Below are 15,000 nucleotides of genomic sequence, written 5' to 3'. Positions count from 1 at the left end.
ACATAATCCTTAAAGCAACCTTAATATTAACTTTAAAGTTCCTTTTTTATAGATAATAGTCAAGTACTAATAATAATTTTCATTCAACAGCCCAAGTTCAACATTCACATCAGAAATGAAAAAGACTGCATAATTTCTTCATTTTTTAATTCAATAATATGAACTGAGGCACATTCTCTTCATGTAAAACTAATCCTTTGAGTTTTACAATATCATAATACATTCCTAAACTGCTTCATCAAAGTGACAAATATATGCCTAATTATGTGTCTGTTAACAAATTATAAATGATGGAAGTTTCATTAACCTTGGCACAGGTATCATGTCACACAATTTTCTTTTGCATGAACTCTGAGAAATATTTCAAAAGACCTTGCCTAAATGCAAATAAGTGCAGCCATCCTTGAAAGAACACATCTAAATCAGAATCAATCCAACAATAAGTATATTTTGATAAACATAGAGACGAGGCATAATCACCAGTGAGTAAATCACAAGAAATCTTACATCTACCTACACTTTCTTCATAACAAAAGCTTCTACTTCAGCACCACACAGCTTGCTGTAAAAGCAGCAGATCATACTAGAAGCAAAAAATGTATCTGGACATCATTTCTATCATTTGAAGTAATTTTTCATTAGTTTACTAAGGCAACAAACAATTACTAACAAAGTCCCAAAACGTACAGCCCAACTAGTTCAAAATACATCACTTTGCTTAAGCCAAAAATTCAAAATGATGACTTTAACTAGAAAGGCAATATAAATAAAAATATAACTGTAAAATCACTGATAAATTATGACTTCACAGCACTTCTTTTAGTAAATATGAACAGATATTCATATAAGGAGCTATTGGCTGGACAGAAAGAAAAAAAATGTTTGTTGATAAAATCAATAACCACTTGGTGGACAACGATTCTTATTTTCATTTTCTTCTCAAAGTGCATTAGAAAAAAAAATCAAGAAAATTATCTACTGGTAATATTTGCATGACACACTATTTACACATGTAACAACTAACCACTTTGAAAGCTAAATCTTAGAGGACAAGTTACATTCACAGAACTCCTTTTTATTCAACATTTGAGCATTACTCAATGATGAGAGAAAGCTATACAATAAACAAGGTAACCTATATCCTCTATACATTGGTAAGTTTACAACCACACTTAGCAGTAAGCTTTGTTTTTGTCTAACACTGAAAATGCAACTTCAGATAAACATGATATGAATTTAGAGTACTGCATACTTGTTCAAATGTAGTATCAACATTTCCATCCTTTCCTAAACATACAATCATTAAGAGATGTATGACAAAAACTGTGAGAATTTTTGAGAGGCATCTCCTCTGCATTACCATACAGGCTTGTACATGCACACAGATTGAGCTTAGGGATCAGTGCACTCTGAGAGCACTTTTCTCTGTGAATAAGCTTCAGGAAAACTGCATCTCCATCTGTGGGACTAAAATCATAGATATTTTGTAAATCTACTCTTTTCTTTACCACTTCACTCTCCTGTTGTTTCACATGCATCAGCTGTCAAGCACATCCAAGTGCAATAAAATTAGTGTCTACTTGTCTTTACCCCTCTTCAAAAGTCTCAACAGAAATACTGTATTCCAATGACTATAAACATTAAGAGCCAAAGAAAAGCATTTTGTACAGGATGAAAGCAAGACATTAGCATGTAACAGATTCCTGCACAAGATTGTACTGCTCAACTCACTTGAACTTGAAATTTTCAAGTAAAGTGACACAAGAGAAAATTAGAATATAAACACCAAAATTTTACATTTTGCTGTGATTATATGATATGATACAAAGGTTGATGTTCCTGCATACACAAATATACATCCAGATCAGATGCAGACAAAGCCATGACTGCACACACATACACACATAATCACATGTACACGCACGCACACGCACACGCACACGCACACGCACACGCACACGCACACGCACACAGACACAGACACAGACACAGACACAGACACAGACACAGACACACACACACACACACACACACACACACACACACACACACACACACACACACACACACACACACACACACACACACACACACACACAGCACACACATGCACACGCACACGCACTTGCATATACACAAAAATAATAATTCAGGCATATATGCAGTTTATATACATAAATTCATACATACAAATATAAACAGAGAAATAGAAAATGTAATCAAGAAAATTATAGAGCCAAAATATATAGTTGCATATCACATATTTAAGGATCAGCCAAGGCAAGCCAATCCCTTACGGACTTTCCAAACTTCAATTTCATTTTAATTACTATATTCCAATCAGCAGCCTTGTGAAAATGAATATTCAGATGTTAACCTTTTCATTGATATGCTTCAAAATCATATATATCCTCTGCATGATACACAATTTCTGTACTCTCTAAATAACATTTTAAATTAATAAATAAATAAATAAATAAATAAATAAATATATATATTACATATATATACATGTATATACATATATATGTATATATATACATATATATACATATATAAACATATATACATATATATACATATATATATAAACATATACATATATATACATATATATATAAACATATACATATATAAACATATATATGTATATATACATATACATTTATGTATACATATATATATACATATATAAACATATATACATATATATAAACATATACATATATATACATATATAAACATATATATGTATATATACATATACATTTATGTATACATATATATATATATATATATATATATATACTGCATAAATATGTATATATGAAAATATATACACATAGTTATATATATACTCATTTTCCCAAATGGTTGTAAGATACTTAAGGTCACACTCAAGTGTAGTGGCCACCTAAGTGAGGTGACACTTTCTAATTACGTTCGGTTTGATTGAAAGCCCCAATATAGCCCATTTGAGTTGTCAAATCCCAAGAAACGAAGCAGTAATTGCACTGCCTTTTCTTTATGCAAGTTTTTCTAATACATTTTCAAATATGCTGATAAAAATTTTTCAAAAACATAATGATGATGTTCCCCATACAGCAAGGCCTTTGTCCATGCACAGCCATGTTCCAAAGAGTAAATATTTTAGTTTTATAAAGGAACTACAGCAGAGAGGTCAAACATGTAACTTAGTGTAACTAACTTAGTGTAACTTAGTGAGGACATCAAATGGCATCCATAACACTGAAAAGGGCTAACAACAATGAAAAAAAGATGTTTTTCATATTTAACATATTTCCTCTCTTCGCAGGAGCTTCACAAGATTAACAATACATATTCGCAATATTTCTAGTTAGAAGAACTAATCAGGCAACTAAAAAAAAAAATTATAACAATTTTCAAGTCCATTTTCTGAAGTCATGTCTTTTTTTTCATCTTTCTTTTCTTTGTTTATTCCTTGTTTCTAGAAATGTGATAAATATAACAAGGAGTAACTAATAATAATAATACCAATAATAAAAAAAATAATAACAAAAAATAACAATAATAATAATAATAATAATAATAATAATAATAATAATAATAATAATATTATTATTACTATTATTATTATCAATATAATTATCATTATCAATATCAATATCAATATCAATATCATTATCATTATTATCATTATCAATATAAATAATAATAACAATAATAATAACAATAATAATAATAATAATAATAATAATAATAATTATCATTATCAGTATCAATATCAATATCAATATCATTATCATTATTATCATTATCAATATAAATAATAATGATAATAACAATAACAATTATAATAATAATGATGACGATAATAATCATCATTATTACATTATGAACACAAGAAATGTGATATTCATAACTCAAGGCACACACTCCATAATTTTCACCTGCACACACACACGCACACGCACACGCACACGCACACGCACACGCACACGCACACGCACACACACTCACTGCTTTTTTGATTGAGGCCATGTGCAATACCATTCACTTCCAAGCTAACAAGGCATATCTAACTTCTTAAAATAATATCAATTGATAAATAAGGAGTATATACATTTTTATATTTACAAGAAAAAGTAATAAATACCAACTGAAATTTTGCTTGTTGCATCATCAAGCACTGATCATCAGAGTGAGAAAACATAGTCAAAAGTTCTTTACTCTTTGGTGGATTGAAAAATAAGTATAAAAATAAATAAATAAATTAGCAGAAAAATAAATAAATATACTAATGCAAAGCTTCAAGTTTACAGTTACGACCTTGCAGCAATACTGAATACTTTCACCAGCAGCAATTTTATTGTTTATAAACCACCTATAAGTGACAACTCCCACATCTACTGTTGGCCCAATGTTAGTATTCAAAAGCTAACATGTCAGTTTCTGTAGGCTTTAAGTACAGTCCTCTTTATATTTCTAACTTTCCCTGATTCAAAATAATAACTAATTATCCAATCACATTGTTCTCAATTGAATTTCTAATTACAATATAAAATTTCTGTAACCATTACTCACAACCTTTCAGGTATCATTCTAACACTGGAGCATTGCATGAGCCACTAAAAGATTTTCAATTATCACAACCAACTCAAGAGAAATGAACTGCAACTTTGTACCACAGGTCAGTCCTGTTGTTTGATGAAGTACACATAAAAAATATGGTAATAAATCTCTACCTACAGAAGTGCAAGTTCTTCACATAACTGAAAAAGTAATTTATTGCTTGAATAAAAACAAACATCCATTAATTACAGTCTTATCTAACCTCCTTTCTACATTCTTCAAATATGATGCTTTTTGTGTCAAATTAACACATACATCCTGAGTAACTTCATACATGTACAATCATTTTTCTAACAATAGAGGTTAGAATCCAAGGCGCTGAGTGTTGTTCCTCACCCAAGGCTGGTGCGTTGACGAAGGTTGTGCTGCTGGACACTAGCTGCCAGGCATTCTTTTCCATCCCAGTATTAACTGCCACTGTTAGATGAAGAAAATACAAGTATAAGAGAGACCATTCTAAATTTTGTTATATGTGGTAAACTGTTGAAAAATTAAAAGGAACAATATACATATATACATAATATACATTTACTTTGCATTAATAATATACATAATCAGTTAATAGGTGTTAGTTCTACATGTGCCACATAAAATAAATCTGAAAAGAATGAGAAAGCAAAACTTACATCAACATGTAAGCATGTGCAAGCACACATGAACCAGATATACACACAAACATTCATATATGTGTATGTGGAGTGTGAGTGTAAGTGTGAGTGTGAGTGTGAGTGTGAGTGTGAGTGTGAGTGTGAGTGTGAGTGTGAGTGTGAGCTTGAGCGTGAGCACGAGTGTGTGCATGTGCGTGTGTTTGAATGTGCGTGTGCATGTGTGTGCATGCGTGTGCACGTGTGTGTGTGTGTGTGTGTGTGTTAGTGTGTGAGTGTTAATGTGTGAGTGTTAGTGTGTGAGTGTTAATGTGTGAGTGTTAGTGTGTGAGTGTTAATGTGTGAGTGTTAATGTGTGAGTGTTAGTGTGTGAGTGTTAATGTGTGAGTGTTAATGTGTGAGTGTTAGTGTGTGAGTGTTAATGTGTGAGTGTTAGTGTGTGAGTGTTAATGTGTGAGTGTTAGTGTGTGAGTGTTAATGTGTGAGTGTTAATGTGTGAGTGTTAATGTGTGAGTGTTAGTGTGTGAGTGTTAATGTGTGAGTGTTAGTGTGTGAGTGTTAATGTGTGAGTGTTAGTGTGTGAGTGTTAATGTGTGAGTGTTAGTGTGTGAGTGTTAATGTGTGAGTGTTAGTGTGTGAGTGTTAATGTGTGAGTGTTAGTGTGTGAGTGTTAATGTGTGAGTGTTAGTGTGTGAGTGTTAATGTGTGAGTGTTAATGTGTGAGTGTTAGTGTGTGAGTGTTAATGTGTGAGTGTTAGTGTGTGAGTGTTAATGTGTGAGTGTTAATGTGTGAGTGTTAGTGTGTGAGTGTTAATGTGTGAGTGTTAGTGTGTGAGTGTTAATGTGTGAGTGTTAGTGTGTGAGTGTTAATGTGTGAGTGTTAATGTGTGAGTGTTAATGTGTGAGTGTTAGTGTGTGAGTGTTAATGTGTGAGTGTTAGTGTGTGAGTGTTAATGTGTGAGTGTTAATGTGTGAGTGTTAGTGTGTGAGTGTTAATGTGTGAGTGTTAATGTGTGAGTGTTAGTGTGTGAGTGTTAATGTGTGAGTGTTAGTGTGTGAGTGTTAATGTGTGAGTGTTAGTGTGTGAGTGTTAATGTGTGAGTGTTAATGTGTGAGTGTTAGTGTGTGAGTGTTAATGTGTGAGTGTTAGTGTGTGAGTGTTAATGTGTGAGTGTTAATGTGTGAGTGTTAGTGTGTGAGTGTTAATGTGTGAGTGTTAGTGTGTGAGTGTTAATGTGTGAGTGTTAGTGTGTGAGTGTTAATGTGTGAGTGTTAATGTGTGAGTGTTAGTGTGTGAGTGTTAATGTGTGAGTGTTAGTGTGTGAGTGTTAATGTGTGAGTGTTAGTGTGTGAGTGTTAATGTGTGAGTGTTAGTGTGTGAGTGTTAATGTGTGAGTGTTAATGTGTGAGTGTTAGTGTGTGAGTGTTAATGTGTGAGTGTTAATGTGTGAGTGTTAGTGTGTGAGTGTTAATGTGTGAGTGTTAGTGTGTGAGTGTTAATGTGTGAGTGTTAGTGTGTGAGTGTTAATGTGTGAGTGTTAGTGTGTGAGTGTTAATGTGTGAGTGTTAATGTGTGAGTGTTAGTGTGTGAGTGTTAATGTGTGAGTGTTAGTGTGTGAGTGTTAATGTGTGAGTGTTAATGTGTGAGTGTTAGTGTGTGAGTGTTAATGTGTGAGTGTTAGTGTGTGAGTGTTAATGTGTGAGTGTTAGTGTGTGAGTGTTAATGTGTGAGTGTTAGTGTGTGAGTGTTAATGTGTGAGTGTTAGTGTGTGAGTGTTAATGTGTGAGTGTTAGTGTGTGAGTGTTAGTGTGTGAGTGTTAGTGTGTGAGTGTTAATGTGTGAGTGTTAATGTGTGAGTGTTAGTGTGTGAGTGATCATATGTGTATAAGTGTGGTGTGTGCACATGTGTGTTCGCATGTGGTATGCTTTTCGTGTTTTTGCTTAAACATTTTGGTGGGTTTTTTTACACATTTTCCTACTTCCTGATCACTTTAGTTTTCATGCAAACATGTAAAGTATTGAACCTGAGGAAGAGAAAGCATTTGTGTGGTAAACAATAGTTTTCACTCTTAAAACAAAATGAAATGAAACTTGAACACTTATGCAAGTACAAGTAGGTTAAAATTCCCAATTAGTAACAATTGACAAATAAAGGGGAGGGGAGGGATGGGAGTGAATCAATGACAAACAATTTTTTTTAAAACAAATAAGAGACAGGTACACTAATATTGTTCTACTTACTGGCACCTCCAAAGTCAACACAAGAATATGCAATGCCTTCACCATCCCAAGTGACTGTTAGTATGTTCACACACTGTATCAGTACCAAGGGCTTGCCAAGGATACTCCCAGACTGCCCGCACACCAACACCAAGTGGTTAGTCTGTGAAGGTGATCTCTGTGTTTCTAGCATCTCCTCCTGATTCCAAGGCTCTGAATTTCCATAGCTAGAGTCCCAAGAGTGAGGGTCTTTGGATGACAGTAAGCCAGAGAATAGTAAGTCACCAAAGCTGTCATTATTCACATCTGGTAGAAGGAGTGCTGGACCAGGCTTGTAGAATTTCAAAACTGATCGAGATGACTGAGTAGCATCTTGTCCAGGGAAAACTGATGACTCTGGAAAATTGGCAAATATGGATTTAGTCATCAGTAATATTACCTAATCTTAGAATTCTAAAAACATATACTAAGGAGGGACATAGTATATAAAGATCTAGCTTGATCTTTTTACTGATATAATGTAGTAGGATGGTACTATATTTGAAGAGGTGAAAATTGAAAATACCTTCTGCAAAAAGAATATAAATGTGGTAATAGGGTTAATTGAGAATCTAATACAAGTCTGGAAACATATGTAAATGATATGTTTATTACATACATCAATAAGTAATGAAGATCTGATGGCAAAATATTTTTGGGCTCAAATTGGTTTATAAATGGGCCATGAAGCAAAGCAAACTGCCTCAAAACCTTGACTAGGGAGAAGTGAAATAATGATGTGGTTTGCTGGTTTAGTGTTAAGTGCTTGTTTGCCCTCTTGTGCTAGTAACTTGTGGTCTTAGGCTTGGAGAAGCAAGAAGCCCCCAGTTAAGAGTATCTTAACTGGGGATGTCCATACACCCTGAGGGCATGAGAACATCTAGCAATGTGGGACACCTTCAAACATGAAACACTTGATGCAGCTAAGGTGTCCAATAGCAGATATCAGAGAACACAGTAGAATTTTGTGTAGCAAGAGACACTAGAGGTCATGAATGCATGTCACTCAGCTCAAAAGACTGGAGATTTGGATATGCATCAAACCCTGACACTACTGAGAAGGAACAACCAACAGGTATATAAAGAATCTCAAGGAGGGGGCTGAGATCCATTTCTGATCTTCTTGCCTATCAAGCCCAAGAAAGTTGAACTGAAAGTCATCCTCATAGATGGCTGCAGTATACTTATTAGATGGTCAGGTCATCTCAGATCAACTTAGAGTGCAAGAGCATAGGGCTGAGTATTTTGAGAAGTTGTATCAGGTTGAATCACCAACAGTTAGCATGGACATGAGTGTGTCATGATCCTTGTGCCCAATCCACCAAGTAGCAAGGAAACTTCTACCCTATCAGAAGTTAGGGAGGTGAGATCCAAGCTGAAGGTGGTAAAGCAGCAGGCATTTGTGATGTGCAGCATCCTTACTGAATTGTTGAAGGCTAGTCGTAAACCTATGGCACATGAATTGCATGCTGTCCTAACTGCCATCTGGTAGTCTGGTACCATTCCCCTAGACCTGCTGAGGAGCTTGGTCATCCTCCGTTGTAAGGGGAAGGGGGGACGGCTGGGACTGCAGTAATTCCTGAGGCATTCCAGTGCTCCAGTATACCATACAAGAGCCAATGCAGAACTGTCATAAATTTGGTTGTGAGCTGCTCATAGCCTGCACTGACCTCCAGAAGGTATTTGACACTGCATGTGACTCACTTTGAAAGATCCCAAGACAAAGACTAATAGCAAGCCTTTACACTGGCAATAAAAGTGCTGTAAAATCTGATCGGCGCTTGTCTAGCTTCTGTCCTGTTAATTCAGGAATGAGGCAGAGCTGTGTTCTTACAACACACTCAACACTTGCATGGACATGACAATGGGTAGAGCTGCCATCTGAAGTAAATGTGGAGCAAACACTTGACAATATCAAGATCACCCACCTTGAAGATGCTAATTATCTTAATTTTTGAAGATCCTATTGCCAGATCTCAATACATTAGGTAATGTGGTGAAGCCCTTGGATCTAGAGGTCTCTTGGACTAAAGCCAAGATCCAGGCATTTGGGGGTCTGCTAGGAGAACCTGTTCTATTGGTTTATCGGTGGCAACAGCAAGGGTATCAAAGCCAAATAGATTTAACATATCTTGGTAGTGAAGTGCATGACTCTAGGTTGTCAGTAGACATACTGGCCAGGTTGCAGGTGCTGTGAACTTGCTATGCCATGAGACCAGCATAGGACCTGTTTCTTATACAATCTGGTACTTGGTTCTACTCCCTGAAGATGATCCTGCCCAACAGGTTGTCTCCTCTTGATACAACCCAGGTTGGAGGAGGCCTGTGGGATGACCAAGAAAGTTATGGCTTGAGCAAATCAATAAGATTTATTGTAATGAGTTGGGCCATGGACTTGCCTGAAGACTTGCTAAGAAGGACCTTCATAGCTGGATATGAAGGGCAATGTAGCAATGCACCTCCCTTTGCATTAGCCCCAGTGATTGACTAATATTTCTGTATCCATATCTATATCTAGAGATAAATAGATTAAACTCAAAACCTGTGGACACACTGGACATGTGTGACCTCTCACTACTTATCTTATATTTTTTTTAGATGCAATATATGTAGCTTCCAATAATTTCCTTTTTTGTTTCTATGATCCTTTATGATGGACTCATATATACCAACAATCCAGCTCCAATCACAAACAACACCAAGACCTTTGAAGTTCTGTGTAAAATAAAACTCAGGAAAAGAATCAGCTAGCACTAGGCTTATGTTCAACACCACAAAACTTAACACCAGTCCACTAAATGCATATATAATTCACCATGTCAGTGTTTCAAAAAGGGATTATGCTTATAAAAAAAAATCATGTAAGTTGTGCACACTACAACTCAGAAACAATGAACACTGATTTTCAAAGTTAAAAATTCACCCATTCTGTAGAAAAGGTCAACAGTGTCAGGAGACTCTGCAGGGATTGACAGATTTATATACATTTTGTAATCTTGACTGAATATGTAATGCTGATCAAGATATAAGATCAAAATGCATCTAATCTATCTCAAACTTTGTGAAATTATTTATTTGCATTCATACTTTTCCAACACTTATCACAATGAATTCTGCTCAATCTTGAAGAGCTGGGAAGAATTAATTAATATTTAAATTCAATCATATTTTATGCAAAAATTCAAAACATAAAGTTATACCCTACATATTTCTTTAAAACTTACCTTCCTTGTGTTCATGCAAATGCCACACTACTGTCCCAAAGCGAGCTTCAATCATAAAGAGCATTGTGTTGCCACCTCGTACTATACAGTCTGGCACTCTGTCACCACTTACGTCCAACTGAATGAGAAGAGAATACTTTAGCATTACAAATATGGAAATGCAAGTAGTATATTGATAAATCATTTATCTCTAGTTACAAAAAATACAATAAATTATGAAATTTGAGTAGACATGTCACTTCATGAAATCATCCAAGTTTTTATGATGTTATTTAAATTAAGTAAAAGCATAGGTTACCAGAAAAAAAGTAAATTTTTAGATAACAAAATCACCCCAATCAACACAGATTCCCAACAATTCACTACAAATTAACCATAAATTCTGTGTACATTAAACCCATACCAAAGAACATTAAATCACACACAAAAAATAAAACAAACTAAGACATGCTTCAATACAAATCACTTACCAAATCACACTGCAAGTCAACCGGGCATTCCCGCAGCGGCACACGCCAATTCTCACGCCCCAAGTTCCCATCCAACATCCGCAAGCCACACTGCCCATCACCAACTAATCCACCACCAAAACCAACATCACAGTTATTACAGGCAGTTAGCAAATTCGCACCAAAATACGTTAAAAGGAAAACTCGGCTATATAAGACCCATTTCTCAAGGCATTAGGACCGGAATTAAAGGACTGTGAAGCAAAAGACAGAACAGATACTCGCACTCACCATGGATCCAGGGCTCATCATCAGAGAGGGAAGAGTTGTCCAGGTCCCAACCAGATACGTTACTTGCCATGTAGTAACTCAAGAGGATGTTGTGACCTCCTGATAATCTGCGGACTTGCTTCGTCTGATTTATGCCTGGTAGGAACAGAGATATTAAGAAAATAAATACACTTCAGGTATTTGGATTTACATTTTTTAACTCCAGAAAAATACAAACATGAATACTGATTTAAGGCAACTTGCTTATTACTCAATTTTTTTACACATCACAAGTGTAACATATACATGCATATTTCCCCAATCAAATTAGCCTTTAATAGAAAAGGGAGAAGAGGCTTGACCATGGGGACAGAACAAAGACAGAAATATACAGATAAACAAAAAAGCATTAGGGAAAGAAAGAGAACCTGGAAGAAACACAGATGAGCAGTAGAAATTATAAATACTTGTTATATAAAAAAAAATATACCATCACACTCAATCTTTAGTGGCACACCTTAACATCTCTACACAATAATCACAACCTAATTTATGATCATAAAATAAATACAGTACTGGCTGGTGGCATTTGGTAACCGGCATAAAAAATGTGAATGACAAGGTTTATTACCTAGAATGACTGACATCTGTAACTTCCACATTCAATATACTATGGATCACAAACAATTTTGAATGCCTAGCAACCTTAATCTGCAGATCTTCGGTTTTATTAATTAACATTCATCTAACCAACTTCATAAAATGAAAGCTTCTTACATGTAAAAAACTTAATGAACTTTTAAAGACTTCCAAGTTTTTTTTTCTAAGACAGATATATGCGAGTTACATAACTCGTTTTTCTTTCACATTAATCACAAGCAGAATATTCTTATTAAACTTTCCTTCTATTGTTTTAAACACTCAAGCAGTACACAATATCATACCTAACTGTGGCGTAAAGCTGACAGGCTCAGTGCAATATGTTTCCTTGTTCTTCTACCATCCCTACACAACATTTTCAAACTATAAAGCAGTTTATAATTTACATATATATGCTTCTACTAAAAAGCCAATAGTCTTTATATATTTTGTAGTCACTACAGAGCATATTATATTGAAGGAAAGATGAATTACTCTATGCAGCTGCTAATACTATAATAAGCTAAACCTTAATTATACTCGCACTGTTACTGTGGCAAAATCAGATCCTCAGATTCCCTAAAATGATGGTAATGAGACATGGAGGAGTTGTAGGAGGAGGAGAAGGAGCTAAAAAAGGAGTAAAAGGAGTTGGTGGGGAGAAGGGGAGTTGAAGGAGGAGGAGGAGGAGGAGGAGGAGGAGGAGGAGGAGGAGGAGGAGGAGGAGGAGGAGGAGGAGGAGGAGGAGGAGGAGGAGGAGGAGGAAGAGGAGGAGGAAGAGGAGGAGGAAGAGGAGGAGGAAGAGGAGGAAGAGGAGGAGGAAGAGGAGGAGGAAGAGGAGGAGGAAGAGGAGGAGGAAGAGGAGGAGGAAGAGGAGGAGGAAGAGGAGGAGGAAGAGGAGGAGGAAGAGGAGGAGGAGGAGGAGGAGGAGGAGGAGGAGGAGGAGGAGGAGGAGGAGGAGGAGGAGGAGGAGGAGGAGGAGGAGGAGGAGGAGGAGGAGAAGGAGGAGAAGGAGAAGAAGGAGAAGAAGGAGAAGAAGGAGAAGAAGGAGAAGAAGAAGAAGAAGAAGAAGAAGAAGAAGAAGAAGAAGAAGAAGAAGAAGAAGAAGAAGAAGAAGAAGAAGAAGAAGAAGAAGAAGAAGAAGAAGAAGAAGAAGGATAAGAAGAAGAAGAAGAAGAAGAAGGAGAAGAAGAAGAAGAAGAAGAAGAAGAAGAAGAAGAAGAAGAAGAAGAAGAAGAAGAAGAAGAAGAAGAAGAAGAAGAAGAAGAAGAAGAAGAAGAAGAAGAAGAAGAAGAAGAAGAAGAAGAAGAAGAAGAAGGAGAAGAAGAAGAAGAAGAAGAAGAAGAAGAAGAAGAAGAAGAAGAAGAAGAAGAAGAAGAAGAAGAGAAGAAGGAGAAGAAGGAGAAGAAGGAGAAGAAGGAGAAGAAGGAGAAGAAGGAGAAGAAGGAAGAGAAGGAGGAGTTAAAAGAGGAGTAAGAGGAGTTGGAAGAGCAGTAAGTGGTGTTGGAGAGAGGAAGATGTGGTGATTGCCAAGACCAACAGCCAGACTGGTTGTAAACTTGTATCTTTTCTAAAATGAATTTGAAATACAATAAATGTTACACATTGTCTTCTACATCTCTGAAAAATCCATATTTACTTGTGGTAAAATATTTAAAGAAAGCTACTTGAAGAAAAATATTCTGGATAAAACAAAGTTCTCATAGTTCAATATGAATGTTGAATTATTATTTGTAAGGACAATTTGTTAGTAATCATTATATCTACATCTATCTTGATTCCTTTTCCTATAGTATGTAATTCTAATAGTGTAAAGCCCAATTTGGTGCAAAATTTCACACTATCACAGTCTTCATCTGTTTAAAAAAAAACAGATGTGTGGGCATAAGTGCAAGCATAATTTTCATTTAAGTGCATTTGTGTCATATTATACCAGCATAATTCAACCTAAATAAAAGAGACAACGTATGCTTTAAGTATAACACACAGTGCAAAAATAGTGAAAAACTGCCTATAGACACACATACAAATTAATAATCATGCATAGTAAAATACAAGCAGTAACCTGAAATAAATACTTACATAAATACTTCACAAAAAAATATCTCTGTATGATGTCTTCATCTCCAAGTAACTGAATAATAGATTTACAAGTTTTTAAAGTTTATTTTGCTTCTAAAAATAACATTTGATGAAGATGGAAAAACTCAATTCAACTGCAAATCCAGTTTAGTATACCATTGGCTACTATACATAATCTATCAAGCAATCACACATTCAGTTCCTTCTATCATTCGATATTTCTTTCTAGGACATTCCCAATCTGGTGTACATTTATCTGAGTAAATTTTTGGGTTCTAGGGAATAATATTCTTTGCAGAGCTAGCACTAATATTCTTACTACAACTGGAGAGGACACTTAAGAACTCTAAAATATGACTTAGCAGGAGCCAAGTGCATACCATGCTTAGTCTCCCTCCCTCCACAAAGAATTTGCTTACATATTCCATTTACACGGAATGTATAATTTGTTGACATTTGTATATGTCTGTAGACTTATTCAAAAACTGCAAAAAACAAATCTACTGTAAAGCTAATAGCAAGCTACTGCCTTGAATACTATTATTTTCAGCCATGAAATACATTCAAAGATTCTATGCATTGTTGATTCATAAACACAAGTATTCCAAATCAAAAAAAGTAAAACTGCTCCCTAGGAAATTCTGTAGAATTGGTTGAAAACAAAAGAAAACAAGTGGCAGAAGATCAAATTCATATCTCATCTTATGGCACAGAGCATACATAATTCTTATCTTTCATTCAGTCAAGCAGAAAAGACCATTAAGCCCTACGATCTGGATGATGTGACCATCACGCCGAGAAAAAATCTGGCGGGTGACGTGAACATGCCATCGTGAAAGAATTTTGGCTGAGGGCCT

At 35.4% G+C, this 15,000-nt stretch overlaps 1 protein-coding gene across 1 annotated transcript in view; it reads right to left on the bottom strand.

Moving 5' to 3' along the window:
• Positions 1 to 7,091: 7,091 nt before the first annotated feature.
• The window catches only part of LOC125043319, a 13,402-nt gene continuing 5,493 nt past the window's right edge, over positions 7,092 to 15,000 (bottom strand). The window contains exons 5-8 of the mRNA XM_047639393.1: positions 11,444 to 11,578; positions 11,174 to 11,277; positions 10,704 to 10,821; positions 7,092 to 7,836 (exon numbers count right to left, since the gene is read on the bottom strand). Of these exons, the coding sequence (XP_047495349.1) occupies positions 7,454 to 7,836; positions 10,704 to 10,821; positions 11,174 to 11,277; positions 11,444 to 11,578 (740 nt within the window). The 3' untranslated portion in view covers positions 7,092 to 7,453. The remainder of the gene's footprint in view (positions 7,837 to 10,703; positions 10,822 to 11,173; positions 11,278 to 11,443; positions 11,579 to 15,000) is intronic.

This window comes from Penaeus chinensis, chromosome 33 (assembly GCF_019202785.1).
Source record: "Penaeus chinensis breed Huanghai No. 1 chromosome 33, ASM1920278v2, whole genome shotgun sequence".
NCBI classification, from domain to species: Eukaryota; Metazoa; Arthropoda; class Malacostraca; order Decapoda; family Penaeidae; genus Penaeus; species Penaeus chinensis.
The sequence above is the reverse complement of the archived record's forward strand: the minus strand, read 5'-3'. Positions and strand labels throughout refer to the sequence as shown.